Source organism: Amblyraja radiata, chromosome 5, assembly GCF_010909765.2.
Source record: "Amblyraja radiata isolate CabotCenter1 chromosome 5, sAmbRad1.1.pri, whole genome shotgun sequence".
NCBI lineage: Eukaryota > Metazoa > Chordata > Chondrichthyes > Rajiformes > Rajidae > Amblyraja > Amblyraja radiata.
This window is the reverse complement of record NC_045960.1, coordinates 97545841-97570713: the sequence shown is the minus strand read 5'-3', so window position 1 is coordinate 97570713 and position 24873 is coordinate 97545841. Positions and strand designations below refer to the sequence as shown.

Sequence of the window (24873 nt, the reverse complement as noted above, 5' to 3'; positions counted from 1 at the left end):
AACGATGCAGTGGTGCTGGTTACCGACAGGCAAGGTGACGGACGCACCACACATCTCTGTCCTCCATTCAGCTGGCAAGCTCCTCTTTTGTCTCTGCACAAGTGTCTTCCATCAACGTCTTCAGCATCGTCTTGATTGGCCGTCCCGGGTCACGTCTTCCATGGGTGGGTTCCCACGGCATAACCTTGTTTGCTGGCATTTCTAGGTGGTGGTGGCAATGACCAGCGAGCCTCATCTTTCTCGACCTGATCTCCTCGGATAGAGGTGGAATCTCCCCAGAGCTGGGTGTTGGTGATGTGGTCCCGCCAACTGAGTTTACAAACTTTTCTGAGCATTTGGGTGTAGGTGCCATCGAGAGACGTGGACAGTGCTTGAGTGAGAGTCCATGCCCGTACAATAATATGGTCTCTACAGTTGCATGGAAGAATCTCAGTTTGAGACCCTTAGACATCTGAGGCATCCAGATTTTCCCCGTGTTATTGAGGGCCTTTCATGCGAGCGCTTTCCGGACCTTGGTGTCATTTGTAAACATTTGTAAAAAATACCCAACTTTTTTCAGATTTATGAATTCACTGTCTTCACAATCATTTCTACCATTGTGCCCTCTTAGTCCCTAGAACAGGCAGGTGATGAACTCCCACTGCATAAATAAAAGCACCTCTTCTCAAAAATATTGCAATTGTAACCTGGTTATTATTTCCCATTGACACTGGATAAGCTCCTCAGAGCAATTCCACTGAAATTTATATCGATTTTAAATCACCAATGGAAAAAAGATGAAACAGAAACTTTCATCGACTTGTCTTCTTTCTCTTGCCAGGTTTTTCAACCCCATATATTCATGTGAATGAAAAAAAATCATTTTATTTTACTTTTTCCCTCATGCTGTGCTAGGATTAGGAAAAAAAAATGACATTCCCTCTGACATCTCAGCTTGACCTTTCACAAGTTCAATATGATTGAGACAGAGACCAATTGAGTTGGTGTGTAGGAGAGGACGAAATGGCAATGGTGCCAATTCTCTCCGACTTATCTAGTTTCCTTCAAACCCCACTGATCTGAAACCATTGGTTTAGGTTTATTATTGTCACATACCGAGGCACAGTAAAAAAAGCTTTGTTTTGCATGCTATCCAAGCAGATCAGATATATTATACATAATCATAATCATGACAAATCTGATCCACTTTCTTGAACCACTGTCAGAAATAACATTATATTTCCAAGTCAGGGATTTAGGTAAAGTTTAATCAGTGTCACGTGTACCGAGGTACAGTGAAAGGTTGTTTTACATGCTGTCCAATCAGATCAGATAATACTATACATAGAGTCAAACTAGATAGAGCAAAGGGGAAGATGCAGAGATACATCGGAAAAGTAGCCAACTCAATTAAATGCAGAGATACAGATGCAGAATATAGTTCTCAGCATTGTAGCGCATGGAAGGCCCTTTCTGAAGCCTGATTAATTAGAGGGAAAGAAGCTGTTCCTGTGTCTGGTGGTACATGTTTTCAGGTTTTTGCACCTTCTGCCAAACGGGAACAAGGAGAAGGAATGACCAGGGAGAGACAAATCTTTAATTGAGTTGGCTACTTTTCCGAGGCAGTGAGAAGTGTAGATGGAGTAACTAATTGGAATTCTCATCCGGGCAACATCTACAACACTCGGAATTGCTGTCTTGGGCAAAGCTGTTTGCAATCAAACTGTGATGCAACCCGACAGTATGCTTTTTATTGTACAACTGTGGAAGATTGAGTTATTGAGACATGCTGTATTTTTATGTGTCCTCAGCAAGTAGAGGCGATGGTGTGCCTTATTACATGTCATGTTAATATGGTTGGTCCACGACAGATAGTTGATAATATTAACGCCAAGGAACTTGAAGTTTTCAATCATTTCCACTTTGGCATCATTGATGCTGATTGGAGCATGCACTCCACCATGTTTCCTGAAGTTGATAACTAGCTCTTTTGTCTTGCTGACATTGAGGGAGAGGTTATTCCCGACCCTATCTCTATCTTTATCCTGTATTCCATTTTGTGATCCAGTCTACCACAGTGGTATAATCTGTAAACTTGTAGATTAAGTTAGAGCCAAATTTGGCCTTAGTCATGAGTGCATAGGGAGTATGGTAGTGGATTGAGAATGCATCCATGTAATTGCTAACAATTCACATATACTCAAGCTGCTATTCCACCTTCCTTCTACTTACCACTCCCTATATATTGAAATCAAAGCAACAACTGCAAAATTCAGTCTTGCAATCATCTACTTATTTGAGACTTTGAGCATTGCTTAATAATGAAAATATTTGGCAAACTTTAATTAAGTACTGTTTCTCGAGTTGTATTGTTGCAATAAAGATAACAGACAGAATAATGAAAATCACTATCTTTTGAAATGCTGCAAAACATAAACCTCATGGCTATTTAAAAAGATGTAAAATAGGTACGGCACCTCTGTTAAGTGATTTGATGAGCCAGAGACTGGATATGCTTTGGAAACAAACTTGGCCACACTGGGCATATTGATAAATCCCTTCCAGAGAGAATCTAGTCGAGCTAGAAATTTGGACTCATCTTCTGCAATATCATACAGATCTGACCTGAATTTAAGACAAAGTAAATGAAACACAAATTTAGCTGACAATACCGTGCAAATCCTACTTAAAAAAAAGATCAATTTACAATTTCCCATGCTATATTATGGCTTGCTTTTGAGAACAAGTTACATTAAAATACTCCCCTGAATGCATCAAAAATACCAAGAAACTTTAAAGAATGAATTAAATATGAAAGGACACCGAGCCATGACTGGAGAGTATGATGTGTAATGGAAAAAATGAAAGCCTGGGGAAGATTTGAGCTTTAAAACCAAGGGTTTGCCGCACAGGTGGTCATTTGGGCTATCATGTCTCTGCCAACGTTTGGTTAATAAAATCAATAGCAGAATCCACCGACCTGTTTCTCCCATCCAACCTGTTGATTCACTTACTAATATACGCAGGTCAATTTATGAGAACTTCTCTTCTCACTTTAAATAAATATGAAAAATATATGAACTCTGCAGGTCACCGACCTCCAACCTGAATATCATCCTTTCATCATAACCCTCCCTCTGTCTTCTATCAATCAGCCAGCTATGAATCCATGCGACCGAGTCACTGTGAATCGCATGCATCTTAATCTTCTGGAACAGTCTACCATGGGGGGGCTATCATGGTAGTTACTAAAATCTTACTAAAATCCATGTGGACATCTACTGCCCTACTTTCTTCAATCACTTTTGTCACCTCCTCAAAAAACTTGATTAAGTTATTAAGACACGACTTGCCACATACAAAGCCACGCTAACTGTTCCTAATTAACCCATTCTCTTCCAAATGGGAGTAAATCCTATCCCGTTGAATCTCCACCAATAGCTTTGCTATCACTTACGTGATACTCCCCAGCCTTTAATTTCCTGGTTTATCTCTACTTCCCTTCTTAAACATAAGAACAACATTAGCTACTCTCCAGTCCTTCAGGATCAGATGTTCCTCAAGGCTCCCGCAATTTCCTCTCTTGCCTCTCTCAATAACCTGGGATCAATCCCATCAGTCCCTGGGCATTTATCCAAATTAATGCACTTCCAAGTCCAAATTACCTCCTCCTTCTTAATCTTATACAACCCTTGCATATTACTTTAGTTTCGTTCAGAGATACAGCCATATAGAAACAGGCCATTCGGCCCACTGAGTCAATGTCGACCACGATCATCCATTCACACTAGTTCTATGCTATCCAACTTTCTTCCCCACTCCATACACACGAGGGGAAATTTACAGAGGCTAATTAATCTACAGTCATAGAGACAGTCTGAAGAAGGGTCTCGACCCGAAACGTCGCCCATTCCTTCTCTCCAGAGATGCTGCCCGTCCCGCTGAGTTACTCCAGCATTTTGTGTCTATCTTCAATCTACAGGCATACATGTCTTTAGAATGTGGGAGGAAACCGAAGCACATGGAGGAAACCTACACGGTCACAAGGAGAACATTGCATGGACAGCACCCAAGGTCAAGATCAAACCTGGGTCTCTGGCACTGTGAGGCAGCAGCTCTATCAAATGATGCTAAGATAGGTGGAGGGGCAGGCAGTGCAGACAAAGCAGGGACTCTGCAGAAGGACATGGGACAAGTTAGGAGAGTGGGCAAAGTGGCAAATGAAATTCAGTACAGGTGCACAACCTTTTATCCGAAAGCCTTGGGACCAGACACTTTCGTAATTCGGAATTTGTCGGTCTTCGGAATGGAAATTTCTTTGCGTAGATTTTAATGGCTGGCTCAGTGGTAGAGTGCTCGGCTCATATCCGCAAGGTCGCGAGTTTGCGCCTTGATCCCGCCAGTTCCTCGGTCGCGAGTTTGAGACTTCAATGTAGTTTTTTCTTGCAGAATAAATGTCTGTATGAAATGCAGTGTGTTGAATGAATTCCTGAATTTATAAATGTGACCGCAGCATTGAATCACCTCTCGCACTCATGTCACCCTAGCGGGGCTACATGCCCTTAGGCGGCCTAAGGCGACATTTTCACACTCTTATATCCGTGTGCAGCAGAGGCGACGTGCGTTTGGCGCCAAACGTGAGCTTTGGTGTGCAGACGACATCCTGGAAAAAATGTCCGGTTTCTTCCAGGTAGGCGATATACCCTCCCGGGCAATATACCCTCCACTTCTCTTTTATGAAGGGGATTTAGTTCCCCTTTCTTCCAGGACCGACCGGAGGTTCCGCTGTCACCTCTGCGGGCCGCCCTCGGTGAACGTCCTGTCTCCCTGTCCCTGGGATAGCAGGGGGTGATCAAACAGCACAATACCCCCTCCCCCTCCAACTCCAGAAGAATCCGCTCCCCGATGGGCCGCTATGGCGACGTGGCAGTTCGCCCACAGCCCGAGCTGCGCGACCCCAAGAACAAGACTACCTTGCACACCATCAGCTTCTGCCCAGACGGGGAGCGTGTTCCTCTGGAGTTGGAGCGGGGCTGGGCTGGAGTTGCTGATCTGGGATCTCCGTGCTTGCAGTGGGTCTGGGGGTCGGTGTCCCGATGAGGGGGGCGCAGCTCGGGCTGTGGGCGAAATGCCACTTGTCGCCGTAGCGGCTCATCGGGGAACGGCTTCTGGTGGTCCTGATGTCTCCGGCCAGTTTGCTGCTGCTGGCTGTGGGTCTCTGGGATCTCCGTGCTTGCAGTGGGCCTGGGGATCGGTGTCCCGTTGGTCCTGACGTCTCCGGGGTGACTGGCACTGACCTGCTAGCATTGCCGACATGAAGACAATGCAAAGCCCCCGCGCCGGTGCAATGGGCGGGGAGCTGGAGAGGGGAGGGAAGGGGTCACACACATGGCCGGGAAGCAGAGGGGTGTAGGTGGGGTGAAACTGAAGGCAGCGACAATCTGCTGCTGCTGCCTGCCCGCTGAGTTAAAAAGTTCCCACGCAAGACTCACGATACACTGTGTATCGTGCTACCGTGGGAACTTTTTAACTCAGCGGGCAGGCAGCAGCATATTGTCAATTATTAACCCTCCCGCGCAATATACCCTCACCTTCCCTTTTATGAATGGGGATTTAGTTCCCCTTTCTTCGAGGACCGACCGGAGGTTCCGCTGTCACCTCTGCGGGCCGCCCTCGGTGAACGTTTTCAAGGACCTTTCTTCAAGGACCGAAAAAATGTCCGCTATTCGGAGGTTTTCGTTATTTGGATCTTCGGATAAAAGGTTGTGCACCTGTATAGCAAAGTGCGGAATCATGTACTTTGGTAATAAGAATAAAGTCGCATTTTCCAAATGGAGCGAGAATCCAGAAATCAGAGGTGCAAAGGGATTTGGCAATGCTGGTACAGGACTCCCAAAAAAGTAAATGGCCATCGGTAGTAAGGAAGGCAAATTCAATGCCAGCATTTCCAGCGTCCTCTAAAATGTTTGGGACAAAGACCCATCAATAATTTATTTGCCTCTGTACTCCACAATTTGAGACAATTTGGAAACTATTATTGCTGTTTATCAACATGAGGACCAAAGTTGTGCCAATGAAAGTCAAAGAAGCCATTATGAGACTGAGAAACAAGAATCAAAATGTTAGAGACATCAGCCAAATCTTTGGCTTACCAAAATCAATTGTTTGGAACATCATTAAGAAAGAGAGCACTCGTGAGCTTACTAATCGCAAAGGGACTGGCAGGCCAAGGAAGACCTCCACAGCTGATGACAGAATAATTCTCTCTATAATTAAAAAAGAAAAGAAAAACCTGTCCGACAGATCAGAAACACTCTTCAGGTGTGGATTTGTCATCAACTGTCCTCAGATGACTTCATGAACAGAAATACAGATGCTACACTGCAAGATGCAAACCACTGGTTAGCAGCAAAAAAAGGATGGCCAGGTTACAGTTTGCCAAGAAGTACTTAAAAGAGCAACCACAGTTCTGGAAAAAGGGTTTGTGGACACATGAGACGAAGATTAACTTATATCAGAGTGATGGCAAGAGCAAAGTATGGAAGAGAAAAGGAACTACCCAAGATCCAAATCATACCACCTCGTCTGTGAAACACGGTGGTGGGGGTGTTATGGCCTGGGTACATATGGCTGCTGAAGGTACTGGTTCACTTATCTTCATTGATGATACTACTGCTGATGGTGGTAGCATAATGAATTTTGAAGTGTATAGACACATCCTATCTGCTCAAGTTCAAACAAATGCCTCAAAACTCATGGGCCGGCAAGACAATGATCCCAAACAAACTGCTAAAGCAATAAAGAAGTTTTTCAGAACTATAAAATGGTCAATTCTTGAGTGGCCAAGTCAGTCGCCCCGATCTGAACCCAATTGAGCATGCCTTTTATATGCTGAAGAGAAAAAGGGGATTTGTCCCCAAAACAAGCATAAGCTAACGAGAGCTGCAATACAAGCCTCACAGAGCATCACCAGAGAAGAGACCCAGCAACTGGTGATGACCATGAATCGCAGACTTCAAGCAGTCATTGCATGCAAAGGATATGCAACAAAATACTAAACATGACTACTTTAATTTACATGACAATGCTGTGTCCCAAACGTTATGGTGCCCTGAAATGGGGAGACTATGTATGGAAATCTTTAATAGAAAAAATCACGTGGTTAAAGTGCACTTTGTCAGATTTTAATAAAGGCCATTAAACACTGCTGTAATTTCTATAAGGTGAAACTAAAATGTATAACAATGGCCTTTATTAAAATCTGACAAAGTGCACTTTAACCACGTGATTTTTTCTATTAAAAATCTCCAATTGTGGAGTACAGAGGCAAATCAATAAATGATGGGTCTCTGTCCCAAACATTATGGAGGGCACTGTATATCAAGAGGACTGGAATACAAAAATAGAGATGAAGCTGAAGCTCTATAAGGTGCCAGTCAGGCCATATTTAGAGTGATGCGAGCAAAATTGGGCGCCATATCTGAGGAAGGATGTGCTGGCTTTGGAGGGTCCAGAGGAGATTTACAAGAAGGATTCCAGGAATGTTTAAGAAGGAACTGCAGATGCTGGAAAATCGAAGGTACACAAAAATGCTGGAGAAACTCAGCGGGTGCAGCAGCATCTATGGAGCGAAGGAAATGGGCAACATTTCGGGCCGAAACCCTTCTTCAGGAATTCCAGGAATGAGTGGGTTAACATATGATGAGCTTTTGACAGCACTGGGCCTCTACTCGCTGGAGTTTAGAAGGTTGAGGGGGGACCTCATTGAAACTTACAGAATAATGAAAGGCATATATAGAGTGGACGTTTCCACTAGTAGCAGATTCTAGGACCAGAGGTCATAGCCTCAGAATGAAAGGTCACTCTTGTAGAAAGGAGGTGAGGAAGAACTTCTTTAGTCAGAGGAAAGTTAATCTGTGGAACTCATTGCCACAGAGGGCCGTGGAGGCCAAGTCAGTAGATATTTTTACGGCAGAGATAGACAAATTCCTGATTAGAACGGGTGTCAAGGGTTATGGGGAGAAGGCAGTCAAATGGGATTAGGAGGCAGAGATCAGCCATGATTGAATGGCAGAGTTGACTCGATGGGCCGAATGGCCTAATTCTACTCCTGTAACTTGTGAACCGTGCTGCCAACACTAGTAATATTTTCCACACTGATCTCACTGTATTCCATTTCCTTCTCCTCAGTGAATACAAATGCAAAATACTCATTTAGTACCTTGGCAAGATCCTCTGACTCCAACCACAAATTCCCTCCTTTATCCTTGAGTGGTTCTATCCGCTGCCTGATTATCCTCTCTTTTAATGTAGGCACAGAAAGCCCTGGAAATATCTTTCATCCAACTGGCCGAGGATGGGTCCTGACCCGAAACATTACCCATCCTTTTTCTCTTGAGATACTACCTGACCCACTGAGTCACTCCTGCACTTTGAATGTATTTATTCACCAAAGCCATTTCCTGGCTCCTTTTGGACTTACTAATTGCCCGGTTAAGTTCTTTTCTCCATGCTTTAAATTCCTCACAGGTCGTTTGATTTCATATTCTTAACCCTTGTATGTGCTTTCTTTTTCATTTTAACCAAATTGATATGCTTTTTGGTCCCTTATTTTGCCATCCTTATTCCTCCTCATTACTGGAATATGCCTGGCTTGAACTTTGATCAACTCTCCTTTAAATGGCACCCACATGTCAAATGTCAGATCCACTAACAACTGGTCCAAACGTACCCTCCCAAGCACTTGCCTAATAACGTTGTAATTTGCCTTCCTCCGATTTAGTGCCTTCTCGCAAAATTCAGACTTATCTTTATTCAAAACAATATTAAATCTAATGGAGTTGAGATCACTATCCCCAAAATGTTCTTGCCATGAAATACCAGTCACCTGGCCAGGCTCATTTTCCAACACAAGGTTCAGTATGTTCATTTCTCAAGTTGGACTACACACATACTGTTTCAGGAAACCCTCTTGGATACATTTAACAAATTCTGCCCCGTCTAAGCCTTTGTCACTGAGCAGTTAGTATTGGGGAAGTTAAAGTCACCCATTAAGACAACCCTGTTGTTTTGGCATCTATTGGCAATCTGTATACATATCTGTTCCTCCATCTCCCACTTGCTATTTGGGGGCTTAGCACAATCTTATTAGACTGCAAGATTGCTAAATCAATAGAAATTTTCAAGATCATAATAGATATATATATTTGTTAGGGAAATCATTATGGGCTATGAAAGAGAGGCACATGAAGGGTTGTGAGGAAAGGGAATTACAGTCCCAAAGGATGAATAGCCTACTCCTGCATCCATCTCCTTGCAAATAGACAGCGTAGTTGCCAATGTAAGCCATTAACCACACTTCAAGCAATTGTTTGGCGGTGAAGTTCTACACAATTTATTTGCAACTGGCAAGTACTTTGGAATGATACAGTAGAAATCATATATAAATTCTCTACCTTGTCTCAGAGGAGGTGGATAGCTGAACTGGTTCCGGTGTACCTTCCGTTATTGCATCAAAAGACAAGATGCTGGAAGCAGAGGAAAGAGCATCTGCCAAAAAGGCTGATTCAGCATCAACGTCTGATTGACGTCTTGTCACGCTTGTAGCTACTTTGACTTTCGGCAGAGGCAGTTCCTCAACAGGTGGAGCCATTCGACCTGAAAATGAAATTTGTTAGAAAGAATGCCATCCCAATTCTTGCTTTTCTTCAATTTCTAGGTAGGTTAAAAATATTTCATTTCACTACATATGACTATTTATTGTTTTGAGGTCTTTTTAAATATTTTTGGCCAGTTATTTGTGTGGGTTAAAATTAGTTGGAAGTCATCAAAAACACATCACCACATTCCACTCATTGTCTTTGAGTCAATGTGGCTTCAATTCAAATCAAATGTCAAGAAGCGGGCTCAGTTTCTGGGAAGATCTGATAATGCTCCAATGTAGGCCTCATATATGAATTAAACTTAAGCTCCAGACAAAGTATGCAAATGTTATGCATCTTAAAAGATGTGTACCAGATTTCTCCATACATCTTCCAATGTAAAATGAATAGCAAAAAATCTGCATTTATACATCTAGCCCAGTAAGCATTTTGCACCATTTAATGAAATCACTTCTCATCTCTAAACTCCACAAAGCGTAGGCCCAGTTTGATTAATCTTTCCTCAAAGAAAAATTCCACCCCTCCAACACCAGCCCAAACAGATTAATTCCTAAAGTTTCCAATATTATATCAAATGCAGTAAACAGCTTACCTTGGATCAATTCAGAGCTACAATCTATCAGACCTGACGTGCCAAGTTACAACAACCATCTGACTTAATTGATCTGCAGGTGTGCAGAGTAAAATCCACTATCTTTTGGAATTATACTCCTGCTCTGATGCTGCACTACCAGTATTCAATCATATTGAAACACCCTCACAAGGAGAGGAAGTGTTCAGTCAAATGGAAACAGAAGCTTCTGTAATGGTCCACTTATAGCCACATTTGCCCAATGGGATTTTATTCAGATGACAACTTGTCAGGTTCTATTAAGTGTGGTCAGCGTGTTCCACCTCATTTGTTAACTTGGTGTGCTTATTGTAATACATGGCAAAATCATCTGGGAAAAACTGAGGAAGGTAAAGGTAATCCGACTGATGTATTTGAGTGGAGAATAAATGTCAGCACAGACCAGTGGCCAAATTGTTTATTTTTATGATATATCTTAATATTACTATGTGACAACATGGGCAGAAGTGGGCCAAGCGGCTAAAACCAGTAAGCTTCATTGAATTGGGAAGGGTGATTATAGGGTGATGGGTTGTAAATATGACTAAGAGATACTGTATAGTATATGAGGGTTTTTTCTTTTCTTTTTTTCTCTCTCTTTTTTTTTGTATGGCTTTGTAAATATTTGATTAGTGTATAAATGTAAATAATTTGGTGTGCATTTAGCTGCTGGTGTTCATATGGTGTACATATAGCTGCTAAATTTGTATGATAATTATAACCAGTTGAATAAGGGGTGGGAATTAATAAGCTTTGGCTTCTTCCTGCTCCTTTTCGGACACATACGATTTCATTTATTTATAGATATTGTTTATGACACTTTATAAATATTCTTGTTTTTTTTGTATGCAGTTTCACACTTGCTTTTTATTCTTTTATTCTGTTCGAAATAAAGAACTAAATAAAAGTATAGGGAAAAAATAGTTAATCTTCTCAGGAGTACGTCCCAGGTTACATAATAACAAATCCATTAAAAATAAATGATATAAATACTTTTGTTCATTTTTCCAACATACTTCCTTAAATATCTATTATTTATTACCTGTACAAATTTTGCAATTTAAGTCAAAAAGATGGTTTTTGTGCTGACAAGTGGTGTCTTCAGTGGCATCTATTGGAACTTCCTCTTCAATCTCTTCTAATTTCTCTACAGTGGGTTTTGGGTCTGCAGCTTTTGGTTCAGCCTCCTAAAAGTTCATAAAGAAAAATGTCACTTTAGTTGACAAATGCACCTTGTTTTAGTCCTTCTGAGCTGTGCAGTGGGACCTCAATACATACTGTACAGTTTACTTATGTACGGTATTCAGATAAAAGCAGATCTAAACGCTTAACTTTTTTAAATGGCTTGGTAAATGAAAAAGGAGCTAAGCTATACGATGCTTAAATGATCCAACTAAAATGCCACGTTAATCTCGAGTAAACTAGATTCTAGCGATCAAAAGAAGACATTTTAATTGTCTAATAACAATAAAAATGTAATTGCAAAGTTAGCTTGTCACGTTTTAATCATATTAAACTCAAAATAAAACTCCCTACACTTTGCAATAAGTAATATCAAACAGTTTGCTTTATGCTTTTAAGAGTGAACATTTGTAATTGCCAGAGAAGGAGCTTTAATAAGCATAAATAAAATCACAAGTTACCAGTGAGCTTTCATTCTGTAGAAACAAGGAACTGCAGATTCTGGTTAATACACAAAAGGACACAAAGTGCTGGAGAAACTCAGGACAGGCAGCATCTCTAGTGAACATGGATAGTGATGTTTCAGGTCTTGACGTTCTCCAGAGGTGCTGCCTGACCTGCTGAATTACTCCAGCACTTAATGCCCTTTTGTTGCCTAAACTGTAATCCAGCTACATTTCTATTGTTACATTACTTTTCTGTGTGTGTTTAATAACTAATGTATAAATTGATGAACTGCCACCTTGTCCTTTGGGTTGGATTTTACCCAAGAATCCCTCTTCCTCTTTCAATGGTTGAAAAGTCAAAATCAAAGTCACGTTTTAATCATATTAAACACAAAATAAAACTCCCTACACTTTGCAAAACTCCCTACACTTTGCAATGGTTGAAGTGATTGCTTAACCTGCTATCTTACTAAGAATGTGAATATACTTATTGATAATTTGGTGTGCAACATGTTGATTTGTATCCCACACATGGATCTCATCTTTCATCTCAGAAATAGTGCCCATAGCTGCATGTGAAGGGCACACGCACATTAATAACACAGACACAAAAGTCTTCAGAAGTTCCTTGGGATCAGGGGTGACTTTCCATTTTTTCTATTTCAAGGTGTCTGAACAGACCCACGTCGGTACCATAGATTCTTCCACAAATGGAGATGCCTGATGGGCTAAGTAGGAGGATAGTTTGTGGTGCTGTGCCCCTTCTGTGTTCTGCTAATACACACTTACAATATCCTGAACGTTCCTTATCTATTTGAATGGCCCTGTTCTGAGATTCCAAGACATCTGTGTCAGTGTGGATGTGACATTTTTTCAAACACATTTCTTTGGACACATCCTTGAATCTATGCTTCCGGATTTGTACCCCGCAGAGACAGACAATAGGAAACATTAACCTGCACATCCAACATTCACTAACAAAGTTGTAGCAAGGACTGCCAAGTTATAACATCCATATTTTGGTTTAGACGAGCATGCTTCTTTAACTTCATGCAGTGTTGTAGAGTCATAGTGCTATGTGGCACGGAGACAGGCACTTTGGCCCAACTCTTCCTTGCCTACCAAGCTGCCTAACCAAACTAGTCCCATTTGTCAGCACCTGCCTCCTATCCTCTGAACCCTTTCCTGTCCATGTACCTGTCTAGATGTTTTTTAAATGCTGTAATGGTACCAACCTCTACCACTTCCTCTGGCAACCCGTTCCATACACTTACCAACCTTCATACTAAAAAGTTGCCCCTCAGGTTCCTTTTAAATCTTTACCCTTTCACCTTAAGCCTATGCCCTCTATGTTTTGACTGCTCTACCATGGTGAAAAGACAATGGCTATTCACCTTATTCATTCTCCTCACAATTTGATAAATTTCAGCCTTGCACGCTCCAAGGAATAAAGGACTCAACCTATCCTGCGTTTCCTTATACCTCAAACCCTCCAAATATGGAGAACCTTCCAGATCCTCAGAATTTTTTTTTGTACCCTTTCCAGTTTAATGACATACTTTGTACTATAGTACTCCAAATGTGGCCTTACCAAAGTCTTGTGCAGCTGTAACATGACATCCTAACTCCTATACTCAATACCGTGAGAGCTGGAAGCAGCGTATCAAATGCCTTCTTCACAACTCTATCAACTTGTATCGTCACTTTCACCACTAGGCTTCTCTGTTCTCTACTACACCCCAGAGCCCTAAAATCTACTATGTAAGTTCTGCCATGATTTGTCCTACCAGGTTGTCCTGGTTTGTAAGCTGCAGAATGAATCAATATTATAAAACGCATCAATATAACCACTCTACATAAGTTAAAAGTAATCCATTATGAAAGAAAAAGACTGCCAAATCATTCAAGAAACGATTTTATGTTTATTATTTACCTCTGTGATTACCACTTCAGGTTCTTTCATTGGCGTCTCGCTCTCAATTTCAATTTCTCCTTTATGGGTTATTTTTGTAATTGGCCGTCTCTTAACTTCCCTTTGTTCCTTTTCTATCATTTCAATCGTCTGTTGATGTAACAGGCACTTTTCTCATTTAAAAAATCCTCAAAAATGTTAATAAACACATGACCTAATGATCCGTGCTCCCCAAATAATATTCACAGCAATAGGTTACCATTGTAAAAATTCAAATTTTAATAATTCTCATTAGAACATAACTGTGGCACGAACAGAAAAAATATTTGCACAGCCAATATGCTTTTATGGAGTTTGCGTTTTCTGATTGCAACACTAACAGTAGCTAGTATAAGAAATAGGTTATTGCGGTCTTTTGATCCACTAGATCACTAGGTCGATCTAATCTGTCAAGCATGCTTTCCCATTTATTGAGCACTTGTTTAGTTTAGAGAAACAGCGCTGAAACAGGCCCTTCGGCCCACCGGGTACGTGCTGACCAGCGATCACCCGTACACTAACACTATCCTGCAAACTAGGAACAATGTACAGAAGCTAATTAACCAACAAACATGCACGTCTTTGTAATGTGAGAGGAAATCAAAGACCCATGGAATACCCACCCGATCACAGGGTGAATGTACAAACTCCGTACAGACAGCACCCAAAGTCAGGATCGAACTCGGGTCTCTGGCGCTGTAAGGCAGCAACACTACCGCTGTGCCACCCAAAACATTGTGTTAATAAAATAAAGCTAAGCACAAAAAAATCAATTTCTGTGTTCCAATCAAATTAATATTATTGATTACATTATTTCTACCTCTTGGGATTCATTGAATTCATCTATTAATCAGACTTCACAATTTAGAACTGTAAGTGTAGAATCATTTTTTATGCACTTTAAGGGATGCATCATCATTCATTTGAACGTAAAATGTGAAAGAAATGTATAATTAAATACACTTCAGAAATATTAGAACTATTTTTACAACTAATGTGCATTTGGACATGAACAATGTAGTTATGAATTTGCCAAATCTGCATTTTACTAAATAGATCTCCTTCACTTAGCAAATGAACACTGGAATGAAATGAAAATAACTAAATTGCAAAAAAGGAAGAACAAGCTAGCATTGCCACTAAGCTAACAAGCTAGCATCATATAGACATTAAAGTACAGAAGGATGTACAGAAGGATACCATTAGTAATAATAAACAGCTTACATGTCTATTCTCTCTCTTCCTCCATGCAGCTAATTCCTTTGATGCCAGTTCCTCTGGACTCATACGAATTAAATGATCAGGTACAATATCACCTTTTAACACTCGTTTGAACAACACCTGAAATGATTTAAAGATGTTTTTAATAAAATAAAATTCCGTAGTATGTTTACTAAATCATGGCTTACTTCGAAGTACAACAAATAATAGTTCACTAAATCACAACTAATTTTGATGAAGTTGAATTTTAAATTGCTTTAATACTATTTTAATTTATCAAGGTTCACAGATGAAATTGTGAAAATAATTTTCAGTGACGAGGTAAATTGAAAGGGAGCGGGGAAAGTGGAGTTCCAGGGAGTTGCAAGGCAGTGCAGGAACCAGTGAAAATGGAGCAAGGGAACTGATGAATGTTTATTAAAGATAATTTTTCTAACTTCATTTTTCTGGGGGACAGTGTCACTAGCAAGGTTTATTTGTATTGTGCATTTTTAATTGCCCTTAAGAAAATGATGGCAAGCAATGTTCTTAAACCAGTACCGTCTTTCTGGTGAAAGTATTCCCAGAGCTATTTGATAAGAAGATCCAGGACTTAGACCCACTAACAATTAAATAGGCAAATTAATTAAGCAGATTAAACCTACAATTATACAAAGTCCAATCCAGGTGCCAGGCCATGAATATTAAGAATAGACCATTCAGAGAACATGGTCTTCTGCAAATACTCAACATAGAAAATAGGTGCAGGAGTAGGCCATTCGGCCCTTCGAGCCTGCACCGCCATTCAATATGTTCATGGACTCCCAAGTTTAATTCAGCCCAGCTTTGAGTTGTATGAACCTGCAGTAATCCTGCTCTGTATAATGCAATGCTCCCATGAGATGCCTTTATGATGATATTGCATTATAATCTTTTTAAAAAATCACATCTGATAATATAATTTTTGTTGAACAATTGTTATTTACGTACTTGATTTTTGGGATCTTTGAGATTAAACATCAAGCTCCTGTATTTGCTTTTGTACTTAGTATCTGTGTCTCCATAAAAAGAAAACAGCTTTCTCTCAATCCTAGCTGCAACCTTGGTTGCTCGTTCCTCTGGAACCTTCAAATCCGAATCCGAGAGCCTGAATGAAAGTAGAATTTGCTGTGTTTAGTTCAGAAATATTGAAAATTATCAGTATCAGTATGAGATGCTAAATAGAAATTGGTACAACACTTAAGAGTTATGTACTTTCCCTACATAATGGTAGCCCCAAGAAATTTATCGTTTTTCAGCTGAAAACTACTATCAAACCTTTAGTCAATGCAGTTCAGATAGAATAACCTGATCTATTTATGCAGCCTTTAGTTCATTTGCCATTTACAGGTCACCCCCAGGTTTCAGCAGGGTTCTCTTCCTGTAAACTGTTTGTAACCTAAATAGTGTTTGTAAGTTAAATAGTTCACGTCGGAAATGTGGCCGTAAACTGAATTCCCACATGGCAGAAGATGCCTGCAGCCACATAACAGATGACAAATCCAAACCCCATGTTTCCTGAATGCTTGTTTGTATGTACGATCTGTACATAAATTGAGCATTCCTGTGTTAAATCTAGATCTTCCACCACAAAACAGTCACTCAATTTATTTTGAACTATCCTAATGGGCCTGTCCCACTTAGGTGACTTTATAGGTAACTGCAGGAGACTATGCAGTCGCCACATATTCGCGGGTGGTTGCCGGGGAGTCGCCTTCATGGTCGTGAGTAGTTCCCGCATTCTGGGAACTAGTCGCGGCCTTATTATGGTCGCCGCAAATTTTTCAACAGAGGGTGATGAATCTATGGAATTCATTGTCGCAGACAGCTGTGGATGCAAAGATATTGGGTATTTTCAAAGCGGCGATTGATAGGTTCTAAATGAGTAAGGGCATCAAGGATTACAGGGAGAAGGCAGGAGAATGGGTTTGAGAGGGAAAAATAGTTCAGTCGTGATTGAATGGTGGAGTAGACTCAATTGGCCGCATGGCCTAATTCTGCTCCTATGTCTAATGGTTATGAGCTATAGGGAGAGATTTAGGCTGGTTCTCTATTCCTTGGAGCACAGGAGGATGAGGGGTGAATTTATAGAGGTGTACAAAATCATGAGAGGAATAGATCGGGTAGATGCACAGACTTTATCAAATCTATATTACTAAATCTCTGATCTTGGCCGCTTTTGGCCCACTGTGCTGCGATTTCCGACAGAACGCTGCCACCTACGACCGTCATTTTTGGCCACCTCGCTCAGAGCACCCCTCCGCCTTACGGGTGCAGAGGATTTTTCCCATCGATGACAAATCAGGGAGATATTAATGTTTTTAAAAACGTCACCATTCTCTCTGCTGCCCCTGATGGAGGGAGGGGGAGGGACTATAAAACCAGGAAGTGGTGTGCCTCACTCACTCTCTGCCAGATGGATGAAGCCAAGGGTCACGTCTCTCTGAGCTCTGAATAACACTGAACAAATGTCTACACAACTGTGAGTACCCTTAATGTGGTTTGAAAATGAAAATATGGTTTGTTTGAAGTAAAAAGGAACTGCCTGCAAATGGTGGCTTGGGTGCTTTGACTTGAAGTTGAAAGACACTACTTACTGCAAATGGTGGCTTGGGTGCTTTGACTTCAAGTTCAAAGTCACCACTTACTGCAAATGGTGTCTTGGGTGTTTTGCTTGAAGTTGAAAGGCACTACTTACTGCAAATGGTGGCATGAAGTTGAAAAGCACTACTTACTGCAAATGATGGCTTGGGTGCTTTGGCTTGATATAAATTTATGGCACTACTTGATATAAATGTTATATTCTGCTGCTACTTTGAAGAGTCAATGCAACGAAATTTCGTTCAATGTGCACTGTGTCTATGTGTATACCTGAATGACAATTAAAGTTAATCTAATCTAATCTTGAGGTTGAAAGGCATTACTTACTGCAAATGGTGGCTTGGGTGCTTTGGCTTGAAGTTGAAAGGCACTACTTACTGCAAATGGTGGCTTGGGTGCTTTGGCTTGAGGTTGAAAGGCATTACTTACTGCAAATGGTGGCTTGGGCGCTTTGCTTGAAGTTGAAAGGCACTACTTACTGCAAATGGTGGCTTGGGTGCTTTGGCTTGAAGTTGAAAGGCACTACTTACTGCAAATGGTGGCGGTGATTTTGGCTTGAAGTTGAAAGGCGCTTCTTACTGCAAATGGTGGCTTGGATGCTTTGGCTTAAAGTTGAAAGGCACTACTTACTGCAAATGGTGGCATTAAGCTGAAAGGCACTACTTACAGCAAATGGTGGCTTGGGAGCTTTGGCTTGAAGTTGAAAGGCACTTCTTACTGCAAATGGTGGCTTGGGTGCATTGGCTTGACGCTGAAAGGCACTACTTACTGCAAATGGTGGAATGAAGTTGAAAGGCACTACTTACTGCAAATGGTGGCTTGGGTGCTTTGGCTTGAAGTTGAAAGGCACTACTTACTGCAAATGGTGGGGGGTGATTTGGCTTGATGTTGAAAGGCACTTCTTACTGCAAATGGTGGCTTGGGTGCTTTGGCTTGAAGTTGAAAGGCACTACTTACTGCAAATGGTGGCATGTAGTTGAAAGGCACTTCTTACTGCAAATGGTGACTTGGGTGCATTGGCTTGAAGTTGAAAGGCACTACTTACTGCAAATGGTGGCATGAGATTGAAAGGCACTACTTACTGCAAATGGTGGATTGGGTGCTTTGGCTTGAAGTTGAAAGGCACTACTTACTGCAAATGGTGGCTTGGGTGCTTTGGCTTGAAGTTGAAAGGCACTACTTACGGCAAATGGTGGCTTGGGTGCTTTGGCTTGAAGTTGAAATGCACAACTTACTGCAAATGGTGGCATGAAGTTGAAAGGCACTTCTTACTGCAAATGGTGGCTTGGGTGCATTGGCTTGAAGTTGAAAGGCACTACTTACTGCAAATGGTGGCATGAAGTTGAAAGGCACTACTTACTGCAAATGGTGGCTTGGGTGCTTTGGCTTGATGTTGAAAGGCACCACTTACTGCAAATGGCGGCTTGGGTGCTTTGGCTTGACGTTAAAAGGCACTACTGCAAATGCACTTACTTCCTGTTTGCACTATATATTGATTTTCGATAAAACGCTACCACTTACGGCCCTGATTTTTGGCCATCTTACTCAGTCCCCCCTCCGCTGAGCAGGTGCAGAGAATTCTTCCCATCAATGAAAAATAAGTGTGTTATTAGTGTTTAAAAAATGTTGAGAATCTCTCTCCTGTCAATCACACCCTGAAAGCAACACCTTTTCCGGTGGGAGGGGGAGGGGTTATAAAACCCGGAAGTGTGGGTGTGGCTGAGTCTCTGCGTGATGGGGGAGGGAGAGGTCATGACTCTGTCTGAGCTGTGAATCAACTGAACACACTGAATGTCTACTGAACTGTGAGTTTGGTGTTTTATGGTGGTTTCACCCTGCATGAAATGGTATGAAGCTGCATTTGAATTTGGTGGCCTTGGACCCTGCTTGAAGTGGAATGAAACTGCACTTGAATTTGGCGGCCTTGCATCCTGCTTGAAGTGGTATGAAACTGCACTGAATTTGGTGGCCTTGCACCCTGCTGAAAGTGGTATGAAACTGCACTTGAATTTGCTGGCCTTAGATCCAGCTTGAAGTAGTATGAAATTGCACTTGAATTCGGTGACCATGCACCCTGCTTGAAGTGGTTGGAAACTGCACTTGAATTCGGTGGCCTTGCACCCTGCTCAAGGTGGTAAGAAATTACACTTGAATTTGGTGGCCTTGCACCCTGCTTGAAATTGTAGGAACATGGATTTGAATTTGGTGGCCTTGCACCCTGCTTGAAATGGAATTTCAAGGAATAGTCATGAGTCAACTGCCAGCCCACCAGCCGTGAGTGAGCTGCCAGCAGATCAGGCTTGAGGGACTGTGCTGCCACCCCAAGAACCCATACCAGCACTCCAGAAAGCCCCCCCACTGGCCACCAATATTGGAATTGGTGGAGAGGTGGAATATTGCGTCGGGGGACCAGCCCTCCCGTGTGAACATGGGACCCAATGGGTCCCACTTAGTCTAGTGCTTTACTAAAATCCATGAACACACCATCCACGATTCCCTCATCGATCACCTTCATTATTACCTCCTCAAAAAACTCAATCAATTTAGTAAGACACAACCTGCCACATACAAAGCCATGCTGACTGTCCCTAATTAACACACTCATCTACAAATGGGAGTAAATCCTATCGTGAAGAATCCTCGCCACTAGGTTCCCAACCCTGACGCGAGTCCCACGAGCCCATAAACCTTGTGTTTTCTCCAATTTCATTAAACAAAGGAACATCATTAGCTACTCTCCATTCTGGGACTTAGCTTAGGAAAGAACTGCAGATGCTGGTTTAAATCGAAGGTAGACACAAAATGCTGGAGTAACTCAGCGGAACAAGCAGCATCTTTGTAGAGAAGGCATGGGTGACTTTTCAGGTCAAGACCGTTCTTCAGACTGAAGAAGGGTCTCGACCCGAAATGTCACCCATTGCTTCTATCCAGAGATGCTGCCTGTCCCACTGAGTTACTCCAGCATTTTGTGTCTACCTGGGACTTAGCTTAACAGCCTTCTCCCACAAAGCTTGATCAGATGAGTACTGCTTCGAGATATTGCACCAAAAGCTTTCTCACCGTGATTGATTGTACAATGCCAACTTAAATCTAAACAAGATTTTTTACCTTTTTGCTAAAATGTCCTTCAGGGAATGGCGAACATTCAGTCTAATTTGTTCAACGGTTGGTTGAGGTGTAGAAGGGCTGGTTGGAGATGGTGCAGTATTTGATCCTTTCTCTCCTTTCTTTTTCACAGAGATTTTGTCCTTTAATTCTGAAATAAATATAGTAAATCTTTAATCTGTATTCATCATAATTCTGTAAACATTCCATGAAATTAGAATTCAATATGTTAGACCATAGGAAAGGAGGCCAGGGGTTCATGCTTGCTTTGCTTTCCGCAAATATGACCAGCACTCTGAAGAATGTTTGGACATTTCACACTGGGGAATTTATAAAATTACAGAATATCAAATCAGCAAAGTCCACATGATGTATAAACAAAATATATGAGAAGCACGAACATATTCATCCTCAAACCCCACAATGTAATTAGTCTGCCATTTTCACCAACTCCATAACATTCTTGCTTTTATTAAAATGTAATACTTTGGATCTATGCCTTTGTTCGATATGATATGATACAACTTTATTTATCCCAGCAAGGAAATTGATCTGCCAACAGTCATAAAACACAAAATATATGAAACATGAGATTAAAATGTCGAGTGGAAAGTATTGGGGATATGCAAGGATTTTTGGGGGGGGGTGGGGAGGAGTCCATTAGTCTACCCCACGACAGAATGGGAGGAGTTGTACAGTTTGATAGCCACAGGCAAGAAAGATCTCCGGTGGCATTCTGTACTCCATCTTGGTGGAACCCGTCTGTGCTGAAGGTACTGCTCAGGTTGACCAGTGTGTAAAGGAGGGGGTGAGCTGTATTGTCCAAGATACTGCACAGTTGTGGAGCATCCTCCCCTCCAAGACCACCTCCCATGAATCCAACTCCACCCCCAGGACGGAGCCAGCCTTCCCAATGAATTTGTTAATCCTAATGCTGTTAATCCTAATGACCCTGCTGCCCCAGCACACGACAGCAAAGAAGATGGCACTGGCTACCACCAGCATCTTACTGCAGATGTTGAAGGAGCTGAGCCTTCTCATGTTTGTCATGTACATCAATGATCTGGACGATGGTGTGGTAAATTGGATTAGTAAGTATGCAGATGATACTAAGATAGGTGGGGTTGCGGGTAATGAAGTAGAGTTTCAAAGTCTACAGAGAGATTTATGCCAGTTGGAAGAGTGGGCTGAAAGATGGCAGATGGAGTTTAATGCTGATAAGTGTGAGGTGCTACATCTTGGCAGGACAAATCAAAATAGGACGTACATGGTAAATGGTAGGGAATTGAAGAATGTAGGTGAACAGAGGGATCTGGGAATAACTGTGCACAGTTCCCTGAAAGTGGAATCTCATGTAGATAGGGTGGTAAAGAAAGCTTTTGGTGTGCTGGCCTTTATAAATCAGAGCATTGAGTATAGAAGTTGGGATGTAATGTTAAAATTGTACAAGGCATTGGTGAGGCCAATTCTGGAGTATGGTGTACAATTTTGGTCGCCTAATTATAGGAAGGATGTCAACAAAATAGAGAGAGTACAGAGGAGATTTACTAGAATGTTGCCTGGGTTTCAGCAACTAAGTTACAGAGAAAGGTTGAACAAGTTAGGGCTTTATTCTTTGGAGCGCAGAAGGTTAAGGGGGGACTTGATAGAGGTTTTTAAAATGATGAGAGGGATAGACAGAGTTGACGTGGGAAAGCTTTTCCCACTGAGAGTAGGGAAGATTCAAACAAGGGGACATGACTTGAGAATTAAGGGACTGAAGTTTAGGGGTAACATGAGGGGGAACTTCTTTACTCAGAGAGTGGTAGCTGTGTGGAATGAGCTTCCAGTGAAGGTGGTGGAGGCAGGTTCGTTTTTATCAGTTTAAAAATAAATTGGATAGTTATATGGATGGGAAAGGAATGGAGGGTTATGGTCTGAGCGCAGGTATATGGGACTAGGGGAGATTATGTGTTCGGCACGGACTAGAAGGGTCGAGATGGCCTGTTTCCGTGCTGTAATTGTTATATGGTTATATGGTTATATGGTTCTCAAAAGATACAGCCGGCTCTGTCCCTTGTTGTACAGGGCCTCAGCGTTCCTGGACCAGTCCAGTTTACTGTCCAGGTACACTCCAAGGCATTTGTACTTCCTGGTAAACTGCACATCCACACCATTGATGGAGACAGGGGAAAGGGGTGTTTCTCTCCTCCTAAAGTCCACCATTAACTCCTTAATCTTGTCAGTGCCTCCCTAATGTCATATAATGCCCAATTTGTATAAGGAGAAATGAAACACAGATGATCTGATAGCATTTGTACAGTATTCAGAAACTAGTGACAGTACAGATCGCATGAAAATAAATAATATTTTTTGCACATTTCCCAAAATGTTATTCCAACTGCAAGTCAGGGTATTAGTTTAATTAGGAAGGGCATCAAATAAAAACCTGGGATTTATGGACGATTGCCTAATGTCTGCTTATAAGAGAGTAAAAAAGTTTGTAATTACAAAATAATGACTGGATAGCTTGAAACTTTTCAGATCAGAATATAGATTAGTAAATCATAGGTCATTCTTCACCAAAGCAACTTTTTTTTTAATAAAGGTGGCCACAGTAAAATTGACGTTGTATTTTGTAAGTACTTCTAGAAATGTACTTGATAGAATCCCTCAGAAAAGAGTATTAGTGGTAGCAATTGGCCTAAAAAGAATCGTTTCTGAGCAGGAGTCAGACATACTAAACAGGTATAAAAATGAATGCACATGACAAACACTGTCACACCAGATTTATGAGGGTGCTGCAACATTTGTATTTAAAAATGACTTGAATGAAGGGGTAAAAGCTTGCAACAGTGGTAATGCAACAATCCTGGAGAACCTTGATAAAGTAACTCAGCAAGGATATGCAAGAACAAAAAAAAAAATCAAGCAGGGAATAGGCTACTTTAGACCTCTTGTGTAATGAAGCAGAGTTAATTAGTGATCTCAAAAGATGTCAATAAGAGTAATCACATATTAGTCATAGCAGTTATCATTCAGTTCAAAATTTGTATTCAACATTGTTAATCTGAAACTTGAGTCAAATTTAAATTAAGCTCATTATATAGCTTTGAAAGAAAAGCGGATTAAGGTGAAATGAAAATGTACATTGTATGGTGATACGGTACTGAGCAATATACACAAAAGGAAATGTGTGAACATTCTCAATGATCCTCACATTAAGGATTAGGAACTCCCCATGAGCACGTGGTAAAGGAAGTTATGGACAAATTTAAACCAAGAGGCTAATGGTGTCGTGCAAAAGAACATTAATCTGGAGGATTAAAAATATATATATATATCAAAAAAATGACAAGAGGGAAAACTATTTGTAAGCAAACTATCAAAAATATATAAAATGAATAGCTTTTGCAGATATGTGAAATGAGAGTTGAGATGTTTCTTAGAAACTAAGACATGAGAAATTGTGATGCGAAATATAGACGTGGTTCAAATGCTAAACTCGTATTTCATATCCATCTTCAGAGCATTGAACACAAAACGTATTCCCAATAATAATAAGGGACCGAGGGACTTTTAGAAATGAATACCATCAGTAAGGAAAATATTACCCGTCAAAACAATGAGACTACAATCTCCTGAACCTAATGCCCTTAATCCTAGGATTTAAAAGAGGTCGCTGCAAAGATAGTAAATGCATTAGTTATAATCTACCAAACATTTCAAAGGCACACGGGAACCAATGATGTAGTATACGTATATTTCAAAAGGCATTCGTTAAAAGATAACAAAAAAAGTTACAAAGACTGTTAATTTTAATATATTAGCGTGGAAAAAGGATTGGTTAACAGACATAAACCAAATTGGCGGGATATAACAAGTGTGCTCCAACAAGAATCATTGCATGGGCTACAACTGCTTACAATGCTTTAATGAATTTGATTAAGTGTCGCAGCTTGCTAATAATACATAACCAAATGGAGACGTTAAGATGAGGATGACAAAAAGAAGTTGCAGCAGATAGAAACAGTCAAAGACATAGCTGTAAGGTTAGAAGGGGAAAGATTAAAGATGAGGAAGGACATCCTTGTGATTGAGGCACTGCAGCGTAGGTTC

At 41.1% G+C, this 24873-nt stretch overlaps 1 protein-coding gene across 5 annotated transcripts in view; it reads right to left on the bottom strand.

Annotated features, from left to right (window-relative positions):
• phf3 (PHD finger protein 3) overlaps positions 1 to 24873 on the bottom strand; it is a 110087-nt gene that overhangs the window by 27820 nt on the left and 57394 nt on the right. For all 5 annotated transcript variants that reach the window (XM_033021875.1, XM_033021877.1, XM_033021879.1 and 2 more), the window contains 7 exons: positions 20779 to 20926; positions 16021 to 16177; positions 15055 to 15171; positions 13813 to 13941; positions 11294 to 11438; positions 9435 to 9636; positions 2457 to 2604 (listed from right to left, as the gene is read on the bottom strand). In XM_033021875.1, the coding sequence (XP_032877766.1) occupies positions 2457 to 2604; positions 9435 to 9636; positions 11294 to 11438; positions 13813 to 13941; positions 15055 to 15171; positions 16021 to 16177; positions 20779 to 20926 (1046 nt within the window). The remainder of the gene's footprint in view (positions 1 to 2456; positions 2605 to 9434; positions 9637 to 11293; positions 11439 to 13812; positions 13942 to 15054; positions 15172 to 16020; positions 16178 to 20778; positions 20927 to 24873) is intronic.